Source organism: Aphanomyces invadans, assembly GCF_000520115.1.
Source record: "Aphanomyces invadans strain NJM9701 unplaced genomic scaffold supercont1.54, whole genome shotgun sequence".
In the NCBI taxonomy this organism is placed as follows: domain Eukaryota; phylum Oomycota; class Saprolegniomycetes; order Saprolegniales; family Verrucalvaceae; genus Aphanomyces; species Aphanomyces invadans.
In genome coordinates this window covers 294,506-314,228 of record NW_008580199.1, presented here as the reverse complement: position 1 = coordinate 314,228, position 19,723 = coordinate 294,506, and the positions used below count along the sequence as shown (strand labels likewise).

The following is a 19,723-nucleotide window of genomic DNA, read 5'->3' as shown; positions in this document are numbered from 1 at the left end:
ATTTGATCGAGTTCATCGACGTTATCTGTCGTGGCACGAGGACCATGTGCACTGCGTCGGCGGCGCAATGTCCACGGGACGTATACGTCGACGACGATACTGCACACACAGTCGATGCTCGTCAAGCCATCCACAGAGTCGATACGAACGAAGCTCGGGCCAAGGCCAAATGGTGGGGGACAACTTTGCAGCAGAGCTACGAGGCCAATCAAGTCGACCACCGTGGGTGGGAGGTACAGAGTGGAGTTGTGCGCCGTCGGTGACATGCAAACCACGAACAAGACGGTGCAGTGGTTGAACTGGACAAGATCGTCCCTACAAATCGATTGCCAAGTCGCCTGCGCTTGCTCTGCGTCTCTGCCGCAGAGCAACGCACCAGCAGAAATACGCTCAAAGCAGCCAGCAGGCAGAGTGGATGCGCCATGGAGGCAGAGATGCCGCCATTCTCGGCAGGACCGAGTCCTTGCACCAGAACGTGCCACGTATGGGCCACGTCGGTTCAAATAAGCCCATCTATTTTGACGTGGTGGCTCCCGCCAGTCGTTTTGGTAAAGGTCGGGACGATCTTGGCTGGGAGTTCACTTTTCTTTGACCCGACACGCGATGGAGTTCGACGCGCCAACGTTTGCCACGTCTGTGCTATCGCACGACCTGTCCAAGCCGATCGTGGCCACCGCCGCGCTGGCTCCAGGCCAGGTCATCTTTGCCGAAGTCGCGTCGATCGTATCGGCCGGCGGCTACAGCGACGATGAATCGCACGAGCCCGATTGCGACGACGACGATTGCGGCGGGTGCTGCGAGGTCGATAACGAGCACGACGGCACCCAACTGGATGCCGACGACTTAGCAGCCGTGAGCCCGTATGTGGCCGAGCATTACGACGCTCTCGGGGCTACGTGTGACTCTCTCGCTGCGTTGACCAGCGTAGACAAGCGGAAAACGCTATTCAAGCTCTTGCACATGGCAGCCAACGACGTGTCGTCGCCACTTATCACGTCCTTGCTCGCACTGGACGTGAGTGCCAACCACCATTTGTCGGCGAGCATGGATGCGGCCAAGGCACTGCGTGCCAGCCACGCCGGCCTCATCCCTTCCGTGCTGTCGGACGATCAAGTCGCCCACGTCATCGCGGTTCTGAACAAGCACAGCATTCCGCTGGAGGAAGTCGATGCCGTCGGTTTGTTTGTGGTCGTGCCAAAACTCAAACACAGTTGCGAGCCGAACGCAGCATACACGGACTCGGGCGACGCCATCTATGTCACAGCGATCCGCCCGATCGCGGTGGGCGACGCCATCACGGTCGACTTTTTCGACTCGTTCTACATGACAGTGGCCGACCGCGCCCAAGTCTTTCAAGAAGAAGGCGAACCTCCGTGTGGGTGCAGCGTATGCAATGGCACCGCTCCGGACAAGTCGCGGTCGTTCCGGTGCCAAGTCGCCGGCTGCGACGGCATCGTTCACCCGACCAACGCTGTGTTTGAGTGCACCAAGTGCCATGCAACTTGGACCGACGCGACGATCGCGGCCGCCGAGGCCGAAGAGAAGGCGCTCACGTCCGACCTGGACAACACCGAGAACTTTGGCCAACTCGACGCGATCTTGAAATCGTCCAAGCTGCACTTGTACCACCACATCTTTTACACGGTCATGCAAGTCTTGTCGGAAGAAAACGTGGTCGACATCTCGGACGACGTCGCGCTCTCGATACTGACGCGACAAATCGACGCCCTCAACTACGTCGTGCCGTTTGCGCATTCGGAAAAGGTGTCGCTGTACGATTCGATTGCGCAGGCGCACATTGCGCTCGGCGACATTGCCAAGGCAGCCGACGCGTACGCATGTGCGCTTGCCGTGTGCCACGTCGTGTTTGGCAGCGACAGCAAAACGACTCAACTCTTTGCCACCCTCGCCAGCAACACCCCCAAGTCCGTGGACGAGATCCCCGCCGCGTACGGCCTCGAATGGATCGATGACCCACACGATTTCGCGTAACGACATAACTTAGCTCCCATATTTCTTCCGCACATGCTGTGGCAAGGCTGTGATATGTCATGCGCACACCCTTGAGCAACCAGAGTTTTCGTGTCCGCCAGGTCCGAACGAGCAGCATTCGAGCGAATCCAATCGTGCGATGATGCAGATGCACACGCATCTCTGATCGGCGGCGTCGGGGGCCAATTCCGCGCGATGCGATTGCGGTCCTGCCGGGTGTCTCTGCCGTGCATACCTAATGGTGTTTGTGCAAGTCGAGAGGACATTTCAACCGTGTGCAAGCCGACCTCGCCACCAGGCTACATCTGCTGCCTCCACCCCGTCGTGCTTGGTCCCGCTGATACGTACCTCTGGTGCAGCTGTGCACGCTCGCTCGCCACCACGAGCACACCGAGTCGCCGTGGTCTGCACAACCACCACATGACAGACCCTCTCTTTCGTTGACACCAGCCAAATCGGGGGAGATTGGAAGGATGGTGCGGTAACAAAGTCATGGGCGGCTGCATCCATGGAGCACCTCTACAGACCCTGGCCAAGATTCACATTCCAGGCCACTGGAAACCCGTCATGGCGCGCTGCTGGCACACGCGCGGACCATCGCACTCGAGGCACAACAATCACAGTGGCTGGCTTCGTTGCCAGCATCTTGAACGTAGGCATGTCCTGGTGGTGCCATCGCGCCGCGACGAGGTGCTGGCGCCCAACCGGTCAAATTAGCGCGACCACAGCCGAATCTGGACCGACGGACGTGGGCGGGTCGACGTGGCAGAGCCGCCCATGCCCAATGTTGAAGTGGATCGGTTGGCTGCGATGTCGACGGCGGGCTGCTCGGGTGCGTTGGCTTTTCATTTTGCGATATCTTTCAACGCGGCGACCGCCCCCCCGCCCTCCGATGGAATTCGACGCCCCGACGTTTGTGGAAGCCCTTGTGTCCCAGGACATGGCCAAGCCGATCGTGGCCACGGCGGCGCTGTCGGCAGGCCAAGTCATCTTTGCCGAGGCCGCCACGGTCGCGTCGGCGGGTGGCATGGAGCCCGAGGAAGGGTTCCATGAGGAGGACTGCGATGACGAAGACTGCGACGGGTGTGCTGCCATCGACGAGGACGATGCGGCCATCGAAGACACGTTGGACGAATCGGAACACGACGAAGTCAGCGCTTACGTCGTCGAGCACTTTGCCGACCTCACGGCGGCGTGCGAAGCGTTCGAAGCGCTCGCGTCGTCCGAAGTGCGCAAGAACTTGTTCAAGTGCTTCCACTTAATTGACGTTGACGCCAAGGCGGGCGACACGTTCCTGTCGTTGGACGTGGTGGCAGCCGACATTCCGGCAACGTTGGATGCGGCCAGAGCCCTCCGCGAAGCCCACCCGGCAGTCATCCCGGCCAGCCTCACCGACGACCAGGTTGCCCACCTCATCGGCGTCCTCCACAAGCATAGCATTCCCCTGGAAGACATTGGCGGGTCGGGCCTGTTTTTCTTTGTGTCCAAGCTCAAGCACAGCTGCCGCCCCAACGCTTCCTACACGGACTCGGGCGACGCGATCTGGGTCACGGCCATCCAACCCATCGCGGTGGGCGAAGAAATCACCGTCGACTTCTTCGACACGCACTACATGTGCCTGGCCGAGCGAAAAGAAGTTCTCGCCGAGGAAGGTCATGTGTGCTCGTGCGCTGTGTGCACGGGGACCGCCCCAGACCTCACGCGCAGCTTCAAATGCCAGGCTGCCGGCTGCACGGAAGGCATCGTTCACCCGACCAACAACGTGTACGAGTGCATGACGTGCCATGCCGCGTGGGACGCCGCGACGATCGCGGCCGCGGTCGCCGTCGAGGAAACGTTGATGAAGGAGCTCGAAATCGACAGCGTCGACCAGCTCCTGGTGCTCGTGCAACAGTCGCCGCTCCACCGCTTCCACCACATTTTCTACTCGGCGCTCGAAGTCCTCTTGGAAGACCAAGTCGCCGACCAAAACATGACGGAAGATCAAGCGATGGTCCTCATGAACGCGCAAGCGGAAGCGCTCGACTACGTCGTCCCGTTTGCGCATTCGGAAAAAGTGTCTGTATACGATGCCATCGCGCAGGCCCAGGTCGAAGCCGGCCGCATTTCCAACGCCACTGACGCCTACACCAACGCGTACCACATGTGCGTGATGGTATTTGGCCCAGACAGCAAGACCACGATGCTCTTCAAGAACTTGATGGACCACACCCCGACCAACGCCGACGAAATCGCCGCCGCCTATGGCTTTGATGACAACGACGACGACGAATAAGCAAGTCGCCATCGACCACGGACAGTGTGTGTGTTGCGTGCACGCGTCCTTTCGAATGGAAAAAAGGGCTCGCCGCCATCATCCCCAAATCCCGATAAATTAAGAAGTGCCGCCTCCCATTCTTGCGTTGTCTACACTTGACGTCGCGATGGCCGAGTCCGTTGTCCACGGCTTTGATTCGGCCTGCGTCCGGGCGGCACAGCGGACACGGTGCGCGTCGTCACTGCTGGCCGTCTGGGTTGCGGTGGCGACGAAGCCGTCAACGTAACAGAACGGTTCCAGCCACAAACGGCCAACTCGATTGTATGCCAAGGGGATGCGATGCCAAGAGCTTCAACGTGTATGGAGATATCCGCAGCCGTCTCAGTGGAGTGCGCCGACAGCTCGAGTGTGCACTGGACGATAGAATTCTCGTCCCACGCGAGAATGTGGACGCGGCCATGGTAGTGGAGCGCCATGCCGTGGTTTTCCATCGACCATCGTTCGTGCAGTTGAACGACGTGGTCGCGCGCGCTTCCCATCCCTCCCGTGTCCTCGATTCCGACGTCGCCTTCCTTCCACTGACCCCGTTGCTGCTGCTGTTGGGAAATGCGCACACTCGCCACTACCAACGACGGGGAGCTTGACGAGAGCATGACCATGTTGTAATGTCGAGAGATATGAGCTGTCGACTTGTTTGAGAGTCACGTAGGCATGCACGTTCTGCAGCAAATACAGCACGCCTCGCTCATGGTGTCGAGTCAAATTTGAAGCGGCTCGTTCCAAGTCGATCCAAGGAAACGACGTACGTCGCCTTCCCCTCCATAGGACAACACGTTCCATGCAGCCCTACACAGGATTCTCGTGAGCTTTGACGAAGGCGAGCGCGCGAATGATGGCTCGGACCGTGAAACGCGGTGTTGTCTTGGAGCGCTTGGCGCAACAGGTCGTGTGGGGTCGTGCGATGTCTCGACGGCGCAGCACGACAATTCAGCATGGTACAAGCGCGCTAGAGGATACAGTTGCGCGGGCAGAACATCCAAGCAGCCCCGAGTAGTGCCAGTGCGTGGCCCGCCTCGCTGACGTTTGCGTCATGCAATTCAATGGGTACAACAGAGTCGTTCATGCCCACGATCATCACGAGAATGGAGAAGACTTGGTCAAGCAGCGATCGCCACGAAAAAGGCTGCATCTCGCTCTCAAGAAACCCGAGGTTGAACGCCCGCTTCCCATCCTTGGCATGTCGCCGGCGGTTGGTGGTCCCAAAATGTACCGACTGCTGTATCGAAGACGGCCGCCGCTGGTGTGTCGGCGGCTTCGTGGCACACGGGCGTCTGCGCGCGGAGCCGTCGCCACCGGCCTTCCGGCCACGATTCCAATGAAGGCGTGTTGCGATCTCACGGCATAAACTCCTACTTGGTTCTGCATGAAGTTGAAAGGCCGGTCGTTGTCGCTCGAGTTGTCGCAGTGGGTGATGCGCACCATGCTTGAACGGCTTCGACAACAACCGAGCGCGCATGTCGACGCGAGCGTTCCGGTCGATGGACAAGCCCACTTCAAGCACACTACGTCGGCTTTGATTGTCGTCGCGCCTCGGGACGCAGCACCATCGATAACTTGTCCATGGCTTCCAGCGCAGCAGTGCGCGACGAGTGCTTGCACTGGTGAAACATGAGATCAGCGTTCTCGATCGCATCGTCGTTGGTGGTCAACCGGCAAAACCAGAGCGATGTGTGGTTGCCGAGCGATTGTTCGTGGCGTGCGTCAGCGCGTGACTGAAGAGTCCTGGCGCCCTGGCTTGGCATGTCTCCTTGTTTTTTTTGTCACCTAGCTGGCTGTGAAACGTGGCCGACCATGGGAAAATTTGTGGACTGTTCAGGACACGTGAGCTTGACGAAGAAGGTGCACACATGAAGGAGCGCCTTCGAACGCACCTGGACCTCCATGACGTTTGCAAAGTGGACAAAGGAAGCTAGGGCAAGCTCCCCTACGAGCGCTGGCGGGGAGGTTGTGCTGCGTTGCTTGCCGAGACGTCGAACGACTTCAAGGTCGTTTGCGTCAGGTAGGGAGTGCGACCGCATGTTGGCATTCCAATGGGTAGAGCTCAAACTGAGCCCAAGGCGCAACCTGTCATTGCGTCGATAAGCATGTCGTGCCGCATGTGCGCCGTGCGCAGAATGGGGCTTTTCCTGTGGTCGTTGCAACATGGGGCGAGGAGACTTTAAGTTGGAACCAAGATCGTGTGCCAAGTGGCAACGGGGGAGGCACGTTGAGAACTGACGATCAACGTGCCCAACGCTTGTCGACCATGCAGCTCGTGCTCGGGTTCCCTGTCCATGCGGCGAAAACGACCGCCATCTTGGCGCAGGTAAAGTTGACAAAGATGGCGCTTCGTGCACTCGCGTCGACGATTCCACCTGCTGGTCGCGAAGCATCCGTCTTGGAGATGCATGAAGTCGATTGCGTGGCACGGCCGAGATTTCCTCAAGCAATCGTCCGCTAGCCACAGTGCCACGGCTAACGACCAACGCGCGCGCCATCCATGCACCACAAACAGGTTTTTGTCGCACGGGGCTCATGCCGACCACTCGATAAACACTTGATTGATCTTACACTGAGAGGGCATATCAAATGGTCGGCATGATCGTGCGGCAAAAAAAATCAACCAGGGACGCGTCTGCACTTCCGATGCAATCCGTTGGACCTGACATGGTTCCATTGAACTCTCCTACCACACGTTGCCAATGGTGCTGTGCGACGATTGCGCACGGTCCAACGGGTCGGGGCTCTCTTCATCGTTTTCGTTGTCTCGGTCGTCGTCATCCACTTCGTCGTCATCGTCTTCAAAGCCGTACAAAGCCGCCATTTCATCGACCGTCGTGGGGGTATTCTCCGCCAGCTCCAAAAACATCTTCGACTCGCCGCACGTTGACCCAAACACACGACAGCTCATGGCGTGCGCAGCTTCGTAATGCATCTTGGCCGTGTCAATGCGCCCCAGGCCCACGCACGTTTGAGCCATCAGGTTGAGCAGCTGCAACTTGGACGCGTGGGGATACGTCACAACATAGTTGAGACTGTTTAGCAATTCCTGGTACACCTACAACATGCAACACACGTCACCTAGCGCCGATTCCTTTGCACAGTCGCCTCGCAGGATGTCGAAACGAATGCCCAAGACCATGCAGCAACTCAAGAAAAACTCGAGACATTCAAACATCACCACGAGAAAGAGGGTTTATACTGAGGCCATGCACGAAAGAAAATTTTTCCATCCAACCATGCGTTGGGTCGCGAGGATTTTACTGCAATTGTCGTCGCCAGGAGCGCCATCACTTGGTCGTTCTGGTTGGAATCCTGCGTCCCCAGCTCAAGATAGCATTCGAATGTCCGAGAAACCGATGCGTCGAATACGAAATCCCTGCCGCTCGGATCGGTCCCAACAACACACAATATCATGTACAAGGAAAGAATTGTCATGCGGGGATAGATGGGTGGTCGCAATTCAACTCGCAATCTGCGCATTCGACGAAATACAACAAAACAGCATAACTCAATGTGGGGTGGTGGGCACGACTCAACAGCCATGCATTCCAGCACATCCCCGGCATTCAAACACGTAGCAACCCTCCATTGCATCATATTCCTTCACAAAATTGACGTACCACCAGGGCTTGTTCAGGTGTGAGGGTTTCGTCGATGCTTTCGCTCATCAAGGTCGAGCACGTCGTGTAGAAAATGTGGTGGTATGCGTGGAGCATGGACGCGTCCATGATCTGGCGGAGCGACGCCGCCGTAAAGACTTCCAGTTCCTCCATCAGAGTGGCTTCCTCACCAGTCGCTTTGTGCACGAGCTCGTTGTCCCACACAGCGCCACACGAAGCGCAAGCAAACACATCTTTTGTCGGATGGACTATGCCATTCGCACAAGACACACACTTGAACGCGCCTGCCAGACACCCCGCTCTCGTCAGATAGCGACAAAACGCCGCAGTCGAACGTACGAGTCTTGTCGGGCAAGTGGCCGAGGCACAGGTCACAGTGGCAGATACACTTCGCATCGGCGAGCACAGCTTGCCGCTCCATCCACGGCTGGTAGTAAAAGTTGTAAAAATCCACCGTCACCGCTTCACCTGCCGCAATCGGCGCGATTGCGGTGACCCACAACGAGTCCCCTGCATCCGTAAAGCACGCATTTGGCAAGCAACTGTGCTGAAGCTGCGACACGTAAAGGAACAGACCCGTGCTGTCTATCTATGCATGACGTCGTGTGAACTTCGACAGCATCAGAGTGAAGAAAGAGCGACCTCGTCAAGCGGGATGCTATACTTGTTGACGACACCAATGAGATGGGCAAGATCGTTCTCGGACAAACCAAGCGGCACAACATTGGGGTGTGCGGCACGGAGGCCGATGGCGGCGTCGAGAAAGGACGGGACTGGATCGTCCGCCACGGGGAGATGGAGCAAATCCCGAAGACTTGTGGAGTCTAGTTCGTAGAGATGCAAGAGCTTGAACAAGTTTTTGTGCACGTCGACGGCCTCCAATGCCTCCTTGGTCTCACAATACGTCATCAGCGCATCAAAATCGTCCACGACGTCGTCGCTGACCTGCACAAGACCGACAGAGTCAATCCACACGACGTCGATGCACGCATGCTCACCTGATGCATTTCGTTTTCGTCCAGGTTGGACACCTCGACGCAACCTTCACACTCTTCGTCGTCGCACACCTCTTCGTGATGCCCCTCGAGGAGAGTTGGCCCAGTCGACGAAACGAACGCCGTCTCATAGAAGATCACCTGGCCTTCACGCAATGACTCGGTCGCCACCAAAGGCTTGGACAAGTCGCACGAGATCGGAGCCTCTGGCACAGCGAGCGCGTCTGTCGGAAGGGTCATGATGCCACAGTTGGTTCACCTGGTAATTGCACACAAGAAGCAATAAAATATTAGAGGTAGTCGTAGAAACACAGAAGGTAGTAAAATTGCATTTATCAGGCCAGCAATAATTAAAACGTTGTTCATGATAAATATTTGCACAAATGTATAGCAACCAACGTCATAGGTTAAACGCAGGACAATCTCAACTTGACGCAAGAAACCCTAAGGCTGTAATGTGCATTCTATTCCGCCTCACTCCCCTACTCACAGATTCGCGATGGATCGATCATCTTCGGCCTCGTCGTGCAGGATGTAGAACACTGGCGCGTTGGTTTTGATAAGAGTGCGCTTGTCGACGTTCTTTGAGGTCAGGCGGTTTCGAAGCTTGGAATGTAGAGAGCCAATGGTGGAGAGTGCTGCTCTGACTTGGCACTCGACGTCGCCACCTGAAAAAGCTGGATTACGATCTACCGCTGCTCGGGCCAGTACTTAAAATTGTCTTGACGCCATTGGTCAGCATCCTGAAGCGCGACGAGTCTGCGTTCTTTTCTTGTTCCGCCGCAATCGCAAACTCGGTCCACTGCACGGCAATGGCTTACGCTTGGCTTTCATCCCATGGCTCGCTGTGCTCGTCGTCAACGGGGAACTTGAACAAGAAGGCCACGAGGACCCAACTCATTAGTTCTGACGGGCATTAGTGCTACACTCTATACTACTGGTACCACAGAGTATGTTACAATTACAACTATTTTGGACTTCCGTTTAACTGTAAGTTGAAAAGAAAAACCTTTCAAAACAAAGATGTAAATATTCTACTCGTGCCACGCTACATGGGAAAAGAAAAAATACCTTTGATAATAAATACGAGCTCACAGATTCACCCAAAAGAGGTGTTCAATTCTAACGACCCCTTCCTCGTGGTGAGCTTGCAGGACGTTCTGTGAGACACAGTGTTGGCACACCTTTGCGATACACGCGCCATGCCCAGAAGCGTCAGAGAGAATAGCACGGCCTTTGAATGGTTCAGATTCATTCCTATGGTTTCTTTACGGTATACTCACGCTCTCTTTCCCGCCACGAGGAGGCACACGACCAAGAATGCCATGATATCATGTCGATCTGATTTTCGTCGTATCATCCAAAATTCCGGTTTCTTCCGGATAATTCATCTCGAAGCAATCGATATAAAATGGAAAATGACAACTTATCCTCGACTGTCGTGCAACAGGTCCTGTTGTGCAATGCCTTCTTTTCATGTCGCATTGGGTCGCATCCAGTCAACCTGTTCGAAATTTATACTTGATTTTTGTATTACATCGAATTGAACCGGTCTCCCGCAGTCTTCAACAATCCGCGGAATATCCGTGGGCGGGTGATGTTCCTTACAATTTATCTCGCTGTGATTTGGAATAGGCGGGAAATTTTGAAATTTGGGTGGGTACAAATCCAGCCGCCCGCCATTATACCATTCGTGGAATTTGTTGGTTTGTGGCGATCTGATGGTATTTTACATTTCTCGTCGCATCATGGAATTCGACGCACCGACGTTCGAGGAAGCTTCGTTGAAGGTTGACGCCGCCAAGGTCGTTGTGGCCGCAGACGCCTATGTTCCTGGCCAAGTGATCTTTGCCGAAGTCGCCACCGTCTCGTCTGCCGGCGGTGTCGAGCCTGAAGAAGGGTTCCACGACGAACACTGCGAAGACGACGACTGCGCCGGATGCACGGCGGTCACCGATGACGGCGACGATGAACCAGTTGACGAACTGGACGAAGTTGACTTGACTGCGGTACAACCACAATCTGAATATGTGTTTGACAGTGGTCGTTTGTTTCGATCCTCCTGGACGTGCCATCCTGTCATGCTCCTAACGCTATTGCGTACGTGTAGGTCTCCCCATACGTTGTGGAACATTTCGACGAGCTCATGGACACGTGCGAACCCCACGAAGCGTTGTCTCTTGTCGACGTGCGCAAGAACTTGTTCAAGTTGTTTCACTTGTACGAATCGAACGAATCCGCGGTGTCGCCTTTCTTGTCGATGGACGTGCTGGCTGACGACGTCGTGGCGTGTTTGGATGCGGCAAAGGCTCTGCGTGAAGCCCATGCCGGCGTCATCCCTGCATCGTTGTCGGACGACCAAGTTGGCCGCCTCATCGGCGTGTTGAACAAGTATGCGATTCCGTTGGATGACATTTCCGGGTCCGGTCTGTTCTTGCACGTGTCCAAGTTGAAGCACAGTTGCGAACCGAACGCCAACTTCACCGACTCGGGGAACGCGATTTGGATCACTGCGATCCGCCCGATTGCTGTCGGGGAAGCCATCACGGTCGACTTCTTCAACACTCACTACATGTGCGCTGCCGAGCGTTTAGAAGTATTGACGGCAGAAGGCCAAGTGTGCACGTGCGGCGTGTGCTCGGGCGTCGAAGCAGACAAGACCCGCGCGTTCAAGTGCCAAGTGAGTGGGTGCGATGGCTTGGTGCACCCCACCAAGGCAGTGTTTGAATGCACCAAGTGCCATGCGATCTGGGATGCGGAAACCGTGGCTGCCGCCGAGATGGAGGAAACCACCTTCACGACCGACTTGGAAGCCAGCAACTTTGTCGAGCTGGACTTGATCATCCAAGACTCGCTGCTCCATCCGTACCACTATATCTTTTACTCGGCGATGGAAGTCTTGACCGACGACACGGTGCTCGACGTTCAAATGACCGAAGACCAAGCCCTGTCCGTGCTCTACCGCCTTGTCGATGCGTTGGAGTACGTCGTTCCCCGTCCCCACTCGGAAAAGGTGTCGCTGTACAACTCGCTGGCGCAAGCCCACATCAGCAATGGCGAAATCCCCAAGGCCACCGTCGCCTACACCCACGCGTACAACGTGTGCGCGATCGTGTTTGGTACCCAGTGCAAGGAAACCGTGATGTTCAAGGGGCTCATGGAAAACACCCCCACGACGGTCGACGAGATGGCTGCCGCGTACGGGTACGAAGTCGTCCCGGAAGACGACGAAGAGTAAGCTGCTATAGATTTATAATACTTATCCCGATTGTGGTCGTCATGGACAGTTGAAACGTGTGACGTTTATGGACAGTTGAAACGTGTGAAATTCAGGGAAACGAGGACATTTCAAACTTGTGAAACGTCCCATCTTCAAGGCACGAGCGACGCACGGTGTTGTGGGTACGCCACCTTCCATGAACTTCAGGTGGACATGACATGGCCGCAGCTTCTGAGGGAATTGGATGGCACAGCGGAATGAAACATAGCACACGACGGCGTGCGTCCGAGGGGAGTCTCGGATGGTGGGCACTGAACCAAGAAGAACGCGCCAGGAATCAGTTGCATGCTTTGAAAGGGTTGTATGGACCCGACCGCACGACAACATTTCTCGTTGCCCCATAGCTGCAAACGAACAAATGGCAGTGTCCAACAACGCATGTGGTGCATGCGAAAAAGTGCCGAGTTGCCAGGTTGTGCGCAGGTCGACCGCTGTCCATCGTCGCGAACACATTAGTGTGCCAGTCATAGAGGCTCATGGCGAGGCCACCTCGGAACCGTCGTGCTACACGACCTGTGACGTGTTCTCCGCAGCAGCACACGTGGCATGACGTCCCATTCACTCGAAACGATTGACATGTAAGGAATCAAAGCGCCGACGCGTTTTCTACATTTTCCACTTCTGCGAGAAAACCCACTCGGTTGGTTTGCCCGCGCGCAATCATGGACGCACGTCGCCGTCATCGCCGTTGTGCTTGTACACGTGCAATAACGCTTCTTTCGTTGTTGGTGTGTTGGTCGAGAGCCGCCAGTACAGCTGCGACTCGTCGTAGTCGTTGCCGCTGCACAAGCACGACATGGCGTACGCAGCTTCGTAGGCGGCCGTGGCGCCAGGAATGTCCCCGATTGCGACCAGCGTTTGGGCCAAATGGTCGTAATGCTGCACCTTTTCGTCGTGGGGGTATGGCAGCGTATAGTTGAGGCAGTCGAGGAGCCGTCGATAGATCTACGCAAACAAACAGGCTGGAAACACCCTCGAGACAATCGCCACCAACCACACAAATGGGCCGCAAACCCGCCACCGCAGCCATGCAATATCAAGGCCCGCCGCCGTACCTTGGCCAAGTCGACGTTGTCCACGTTCGAGTCGACGCACATTGTGTGCAGGTCGTCGAGCGCCCAAAAGAAGATGTAGTGAAATGGATGCAGCAACGACGTCGCGATGAACTCGTCCAGTTCGACCAGCGTCGTCGCATCCAGTGTCTCAACGATCGCATCTTCCTGTGCCACAGCGTCTTGGATCTGACCGTCGCTCCACTCGACGCGGCACGTTGTGCATGCGTATACGTGCCCCGTCGGGTGTACGATGCCGTCGGCGCACGCTTGGCACTTGAATGCCCCTACGTTGACGTCCGGTGCATGGGCATGTCGTTTTCTTGACGAGAGCAGGTTCATCCAGTCGAGTCCAATACGGTCAACACCACACCGATTTCACGACAACGACGTTCGTCCGCAGACACAGCCAAGCCATCCGCGCCACGGATGCACCCCGCGCGCGCCATCGCACCAACCATCCACTGGACCATCAGCCAACGCAGCAACAACACGCCACCACCATTTGAAAGCCAACACGACGTGTGTACGTACGGGCGAGGTCGGGGGCGCGAAGTTCGCAGAGGTCGCACGTGCATGTAATCTTGTCGACTGCGAGGCACTCTTTGCGCTCGTTGAGCGGTCGGTAGAAGAGATCGGCGGCATCGACCGTCAACACTTGACCCGGCGCAATGTCTTGAATCGCAGTGATCCAAATCGTCGTGCCCGTGACCGTCAAGTTGCAGTTGGGCACACAGCTGTGGGTCAGCACACTCGAGTACACAAACACGCCGCTTCCTTCGATCTACACATGCAGAAGTCGATTCACAGCCACGTGTGGACAGAAAACAACGTGCGAGCGATTTGCCCTCGCACGAATTCCACGCAGGGTATCAACACGGGGCCGTCCGTCTCCACGGTCCGCGCCATGCCGCTGCGCATGCTTGGATCGAACGGCTTGTCAGCAAGCCAGCAAACAATATCGAGCGAATCCATCATTGCAAAACGCGTTCAAGGTGCTGCCATACACACGTTCGTTCCACGGGCGACAGTACCTCGTTAAGAGCGTGACAATACTTGTGGTTGAGCACGCCAATGAGATGAGCGACGTCGTTGTCGGCCAATGTGGTGGGTACAATGCCGCCAAACGACGCGCGGAGGTTGGCGGCCGCGTCGTGGTACTCGGCAAAGTCGTCCGTGTCAATCGGGACTGTGTGCAGCAACGCGAGCGACGGATGCGAAGCATTGACCTCATGCAGACGCAGGAGCTTGAACAAGTTCTTGCGAACGTCCACCATCTTCAAGACAGGCACGCGGTCGCAATGCGCCATGAGGGCGGCAAACGAGTCGAGCACGTGGGGGCTCATGGTTTCGACGTCATCGTCGTCGACGGCGACGGGCGGGCGAGTGTACCCGCCGTCATCGTTCGTAGGCGGTTCGTTCTGGGGCTCAGCGCAGTCGTCGTACTCGTCGTGGTGGTCGCACACGCAACAGTCGGGGTGCATCGAGTCGCCAAACGTCGACGCGACGAGCGCCACCTCTTGGAAGATCGGGTGTCCCGCTGGAATCGCCTTGGTTGCGCGAATCGGCTGCGTGATGTCCTGCGTCACAGGCGCATCGCGGAAGGTTGCGACGTGGCTCATCATGGCGGTGCGACCGGCCAACCTACCTTGCCAGTGCGAATCTGCCGATTTGGAGTGGCGACAGTATAAAGTTTCACAGGTGCTCGTTTTTACAATTACAAACGGCCAGGTTGAATTGCGGAACCGACCCAGCATCCACCTTCGGCCCGCGTCGAGGAAACGTGTGGCTGCGACGAGCTCCAGCGATGGGTCGGCGGGACGAGCTACCGCATGGTACGAGTCTCACTTGCAGCCCCGACGATATCTGCCAGTTCGGTGCTGCCTCGCCTGCTAGTGTCGATGGAGCGTGCAACATTGGCACGTGCAGAGGACAGTCGTCGCCCACGGCCGTCCTGCGGTGAGTTACAGCAACCACATGACAGGCAATGGGATGTAGTTTTCACATCCGTCGACGAGTGGCGGTGTCGTGCTGCTTGCTGCGCGACCACAAGGCGTTGATGGGAAGACAGGCACACGGTGCGGGGCGTTTTGGACGGCGTTCCCGAGGTGGCGAGTTGCGCGCGGGATTGTAAAGCACCAACGTGCCACCGTACGACCCAACGGCGTACGTTGCTAGGATAACGCAAGGCAATTTCCAGCATGACGCCCACCGACAGCCCCATCGCATCACTCGGTTGCGCTTCCGCACGCTGTACTTTACTCAGGCGTCCCTTGTGTGAAACCCTCGACCGCGTAGTGGGTCGGTTCCCGCGGTCATGCGTTTGGCGGTAGGGGCATTTGACACGTGTGACAATTCGAATCTCGTCCAAAACCTTTTCGTCGTTTGGAAGGAGGCACTCGTTCCATGCACTACGTGTGCCGCCGTCGACGGGAGAGATTCAAGCGCTGTCCGTGTGGCCAAGCGCACACGTCGTCAGGGTGCACGTGACACGCTTTCAACTGGGCGGGAGTCGCGTCGAAAGCGGACCCTTTCAGGACCTGTGGTGGGCTCCTCGCTTGGCCTAGAGCGAGCGACCCACGCGCGTCGTTCCAGGGTTTGTGCCAATGCGTGGTGGATGCAATTCCTTCGATGATTGCACTGGGAGTCGCCGAGATTTCACGCTGCAGCAAGGACAAATTCGTATTGGCTAAAATGATGCATATTCTACCAATCGTATGAAACATCGATATTGATTGGTCAAATATATATGCGACATATCCACAGCACAGGAACATGATGGACGCGGCGGTCGACTGCAACCTGTGTCATGCTGCATGGATCATCTCGATGCCGCGCGAACTGCCGACGACCCGCCTAGTACTCGTACGCCCATGGGTTCCTAGACGAATCAATGAGACCACCATCGAAAACCAAGCGCGCTGTCACGACTTGTTCAAAAAGTCCTCGATCGCGTGGCGCAGCGACACGTTCGGCCGTAGCTGGTGCACGCGGAGGGCTTCTCTCGTCAACGGATCCAACTGAGACCGCGCAATGTGCGCTTCAATCCACTTGCGCTCGTAGCTGACACCGTTGGGAGTCGTCACGGGGTCCGCCATGATGTCCATGCCAATCGGGCAAATAAAGGACTCTGGCACTTGGGTCAACTCGGTCGATTGCTACGCATGACAACGGCACGTCGTGAGGCACCACCACACACCCCTGCAGACAAAACGCCGCTGCACGAAAACTGGCGCAGCGACAGCAGGCAACGGGACGCCGAGTCGACGCGGCCACTACAAAACGTTGCCAAATCCAAACGTTGGTGACAAACTGCCTGGTCGTGCATCATCGTTTCATCATTTCGAATATCGCCACTGCCACGTCCGCGCCAAGTAAGACCACGATCGGTGGCCGAGAGGTACTTCAACGGGTGCCCCCCAACGCGAATTCAAGCCCGTACTGCGGTCCAACGAAACCACGGTCCAATGTGCCGCCGCTTCCACATGACTGTGGCGCGTCGACAACCACGGCCGGCGATGGCAAACGCGATGCAAAATTCCAAGCACATGGGTACGATGTGCAGCAAACGTACATGCATTTCCAACAGCTCCATCATGTGCGCCAACACGGTGTCGTGGTTGCTGTGAACCAGGCTATCGTCGTCCATGAGGTCGTGTCCTTGCATGGCATGCCCAGTCGAAGTGATGACGACGGCAGCAGCGGAACGTACGCTGTGTCTACGTCGGGCAAGCACTTGAGCTCGTGCGTGCGGGACTGGTCGACGATCGTCTGGAATAAAGACATCACTTGGTTGTGGCGACGCCTTTGAGCGTCGTGCGCGGCTTGCCACTTGAGCTTTTTCGCGAGCCTCAACCCCGCCAACACATCCTGCGCAAACGACGAAGCTTTTTGCTGGGATGGGTGTCCGTCGAGCACCGACTGCGCTTTCTCGTAGGCGTCGATCGAGGCGTCGTACTCGTGATCTTGGCACAAACTCTTGCCCAAGAGGTAGTGCGCTATGCACGCACGGATGAAACAGAGTAGAGTGGTCCAGATTGATGCGTCGATGGGCACGCGGTCCACGGCAAAGAAGAACCCCGTGGACGGCGACGTGGGTACCTTTGGCATTTGACCCGTCGATCTCGATGGCGCGTCGGCAATCTGTTTGAGCGGGAACCCACTTCTCTAGCTACAAGCAATGCGTTGGTTCGGTCGCGTGTAGTCGATAGGAGGTGAGAGGGACGAGAACCTCGACACACGAACGATTACGAGAGAGACGAAGTAGCATCACGTACGTAAATGTAGCAAAGCGCACGGTTGGTGTAGAATGCCGCAACGTTCGACTGCAGGCACTACACAGACACAAAAGAGGTCGCCGCGGACGAGCATATGCACACAGCCAACGTACAATGGCTTCTGTGTAATAGTCGATCGCGGAAGCGTACTTTTGCTTTGCAAAGCACTCGTTCCCTTTCTCCTTCATCCGCAGCGCTTGTTCCATCGTGCCGCCGTCGTGTGAAATTCGACTGTGATTCCCGAGACAACGAAATCGGCGGCCTTGCACCTATTTTTTAATTTATTATCTTGAAATTTGTAAGCGGATCGTCTACACGGAATTCAATTTTGTCTCGACCAGCCGAACTCACGACCGTGATGGCGGCGCCATGGCGGCAGAGAACAACGTCTAAGTGCGTCTGCACAGGTCAAGGCGAGATGCACCAGCAGTCAGAGCAAGACACAGCACCTTGCCCTGACAGCGGTGCAAGGACACTTTGGAAAGAGCGAACTGAGCCTCCTCCACCACCAACGATTGAAGCGCCACGACATCATTGTCCACGAAATACATTCAAAACGATGGTGCGACCACAAGCCTACGTCGAATATGTCGGCTTGGATCCTGCCGTGAGCTCAACATACTGCGTCTTCTTCGTCTTGGACTTGAACACGACGACACAGACAGCGATCCCGACGGCGACCGCGGCCGCGATCCCGACCCACCACCACACGGCACCTTCGATCACACCACCTTCGTCTTTCGTTGGGGCAGTCAAGTCGGCGCCACTCAAGTACTCGGACGGATCCTTGGGGTACGCAAACGCAGTGCATGCGCGGTTCGAGTACAAAAAGCACTCAAACATGTACAGGCCGTGGAGGGGGCGCGTCGCCGGGACCATGTGGCCCGCGCCTTTGACCGTTTTGAACGTCACGTTGCCGTAGGTTTCCGTGTACCCCGCGAGCTGCTTGTCCGGGCCAAACCAACTCGACCACTTCTCCGTGGCAGTCAAGTTGAGGCCGACGTCGGTGGCGAGCCAGCGCTGCGTCCCAATAAAGTTGACGACGGAGTCCGCGTCGCCGCTGTAGATGAGCGCTTTCAACCCAGCGTTGAGAATCACCGGGTACTTGTCCAACACAGTCAAGCTCGACGTATACATGGCGCCGACGGGATCGCTGCAGTCGGCATACGACTGCCCCTTGTCGACATGGATGGCTTCGAGGACAACAGGCAAGTTCAAGTACGCGTTTGTGAATGTGTCGGCGCACGGACCGACGACGCCGCGATGGGTGAGCGGACGAATGCTGCCGCGGTACTTGAGGGCTTGCGTCTGGTTGCTTTGAAGGCGGCACACGTCGCCGTAGATGTAATACAGGTCCATGTCGCCATCGTCCATGCTCCAGTCGGCCTCTCGGTACGTCGCCGCGCACAGGTCCGAGCAACCGGGGTAATAATCCTGGCACAGCCACCGCTCCTCGGGCTTGCAATTCTTTTGCACCGCCTCGTACGTCTCGATCGAGATGAGCCCGTGCGAGTAGTAGTAGTCCATGTACGAGCTGTCTACACAAACGCGCACGCATTGAGCACGACGTTTACATGCTGACAGCGCGCATGGCCTTACCGTCGATCTTTTGGTCTGTGTACGGGTTGCCGATGGCGAACCCGGTCAAGTGGAGGCCGGCCACCGGCTCCGTTACGAGTTGGTGCACCAAGAACGGGATATACATGCCGGCATAGCTCTCGCCCGTGATGTAAAAGTCGCGATTCGTGTACTGCGGGTACAGCGCGAGAAATCGCTCGAGAAACTCGCGGGACCGCGCCGCCGTCACGTCGTCATAATAGTCGGACGCGTTCAGGACAGGCTGGCTGAACCCGACGCCGGCCGGCGAATCGAGAAACACCATGTTCGCCTTGCGGTTCCACGCGTACGGGTTGCGCTTGACGCTCATGTCGCTCTGAACGACAAACGGACCCAGCTCGGTGAAGAACCCACCGAGCGACGAGCAGCCAGGACCACCGTTGAGCCACAGCACCAACGGGTCGGTCGACGGACTCGATTCCCGAGACAACAAAATCGGCGGCCTTGCACCTATTTTTTAATTTATTATCTTGCAAATTGTAAGCGCAGCGTCTATACGGAATTCAATTTTGTCTCGACCAGCCGAACTCACGACCGTGATGTCGGCGCCATGGCGGCAGAGAACAAGGTCTAAGTGCGTCTGCACAGGTC

General features: G+C 56.7%; 9 protein-coding genes across 18 annotated transcripts; 3 read left to right on the top strand and 6 right to left on the bottom strand.

Moving 5' to 3' along the window:
* Nucleotides 1-594: 594 nt before the first annotated feature.
* H310_13619 (hypothetical protein) lies at nucleotides 595-2,026 on the top strand. Its single transcript, XM_008881181.1, has one exon. It carries the CDS (start codon nucleotides 604-606, stop codon nucleotides 1,990-1,992), a length of 1,389 nt encoding a protein of 462 aa, XP_008879403.1. The 5' UTR covers nucleotides 595-603; the 3' UTR covers nucleotides 1,993-2,026.
* Nucleotides 2,027-2,797: 771 nt separating this feature from the next.
* H310_13618 (hypothetical protein) lies at nucleotides 2,798-4,569 on the top strand. Its single transcript, XM_008881180.1, has one exon. The coding sequence runs from the start codon at nucleotides 2,885-2,887 to the stop codon at nucleotides 4,265-4,267; it is 1,383 nt and encodes a 460-aa protein (XP_008879402.1). The 5' UTR covers nucleotides 2,798-2,884; the 3' UTR covers nucleotides 4,268-4,569.
* H310_13617 (hypothetical protein) lies at nucleotides 4,506-6,462 on the bottom strand. The gene is made up of 2 exons (XM_008881179.1): nucleotides 6,181-6,462; nucleotides 4,506-6,117 (listed from the first exon to the last, which is right to left on the bottom strand). The coding sequence occupies exon 2, from the start codon at nucleotides 5,940-5,942 to the stop codon at nucleotides 5,256-5,258; it is 687 nt and encodes a 228-aa protein (XP_008879401.1). The 5' UTR covers nucleotides 5,943-6,117; nucleotides 6,181-6,462; the 3' UTR covers nucleotides 4,506-5,255.
* Nucleotides 6,463-6,720: 258 nt separating this feature from the next.
* H310_13616 (hypothetical protein) lies at nucleotides 6,721-9,166 on the bottom strand. Its single transcript, XM_008881178.1, has 5 exons — nucleotides 8,910-9,166; nucleotides 8,554-8,856; nucleotides 8,251-8,500; nucleotides 7,912-8,195; nucleotides 6,721-7,346 (listed from the first exon to the last, which is right to left on the bottom strand). The coding sequence occupies exons 1-5, from the start codon at nucleotides 9,144-9,146 to the stop codon at nucleotides 6,975-6,977; spliced, it is 1,446 nt and encodes a 481-aa protein (XP_008879400.1). The 5' UTR covers nucleotides 9,147-9,166; the 3' UTR covers nucleotides 6,721-6,974.
* A 1,457-nt stretch (nucleotides 9,167-10,623) lies between these two features.
* H310_13615 (hypothetical protein) lies at nucleotides 10,624-12,218 on the top strand. Its single transcript, XM_008881177.1, has 2 exons — nucleotides 10,624-10,915; nucleotides 11,017-12,218. The coding sequence occupies exons 1-2, from the start codon at nucleotides 10,628-10,630 to the stop codon at nucleotides 12,142-12,144; spliced, it is 1,416 nt and encodes a 471-aa protein (XP_008879399.1). The 5' UTR covers nucleotides 10,624-10,627; the 3' UTR covers nucleotides 12,145-12,218.
* A 498-nt stretch (nucleotides 12,219-12,716) lies between these two features.
* On the bottom strand, nucleotides 12,717-14,914 carry H310_13614 (hypothetical protein). Its single transcript, XM_008881176.1, has 4 exons — nucleotides 14,273-14,914; nucleotides 13,773-14,022; nucleotides 13,242-13,525; nucleotides 12,717-13,131 (listed from the first exon to the last, which is right to left on the bottom strand). Exons 1-4 carry the CDS (start codon nucleotides 14,861-14,863, stop codon nucleotides 12,847-12,849), a joined length of 1,410 nt encoding a protein of 469 aa, XP_008879398.1. The 5' UTR covers nucleotides 14,864-14,914; the 3' UTR covers nucleotides 12,717-12,846.
* Nucleotides 14,915-14,932: 18 nt separating this feature from the next.
* On the bottom strand, nucleotides 14,933-15,862 carry H310_13613 (hypothetical protein). Its single transcript, XM_008881175.1, has one exon. It carries the CDS (start codon nucleotides 15,460-15,462, stop codon nucleotides 15,064-15,066), a length of 399 nt encoding a protein of 132 aa, XP_008879397.1. The 5' UTR covers nucleotides 15,463-15,862; the 3' UTR covers nucleotides 14,933-15,063.
* Nucleotides 15,863-15,951: 89 nt separating this feature from the next.
* H310_13612 (hypothetical protein) lies at nucleotides 15,952-17,738 on the bottom strand. 10 transcript variants are annotated; one of them, XM_008881165.1, is made up of 7 exons: nucleotides 17,629-17,738; nucleotides 17,516-17,572; nucleotides 17,340-17,409; nucleotides 16,951-17,236; nucleotides 16,813-16,873; nucleotides 16,170-16,396; nucleotides 15,952-16,119 (listed from the first exon to the last, which is right to left on the bottom strand). In XM_008881165.1, the coding sequence occupies exons 1-7, from the start codon at nucleotides 17,719-17,721 to the stop codon at nucleotides 16,095-16,097; spliced, it is 819 nt and encodes a 272-aa protein (XP_008879387.1). In that variant the 5' UTR covers nucleotides 17,722-17,738; the 3' UTR covers nucleotides 15,952-16,094. The 10 variants fall into 10 exon arrangements, with proteins under 10 accessions (XP_008879387.1, XP_008879396.1, XP_008879390.1 ...); XM_008881174.1 differs by having other exon boundaries at nucleotides 16,813-17,236; XM_008881168.1 differs by having other exon boundaries at nucleotides 16,170-16,873.
* A 116-nt stretch (nucleotides 17,739-17,854) lies between these two features.
* On the bottom strand, nucleotides 17,855-19,442 carry H310_13611 (hypothetical protein; the record flags this gene model as incomplete). Its single annotated transcript, XM_008881164.1, has 2 exons — nucleotides 17,855-19,053; nucleotides 19,115-19,442. 2 exons carry the CDS (start codon nucleotides 19,440-19,442, stop codon nucleotides 18,092-18,094), a joined length of 1,290 nt encoding a protein of 429 aa, XP_008879386.1. The 3' UTR covers nucleotides 17,855-18,091.
* Between the last annotated feature and the right edge of the window lie 281 nt (nucleotides 19,443-19,723).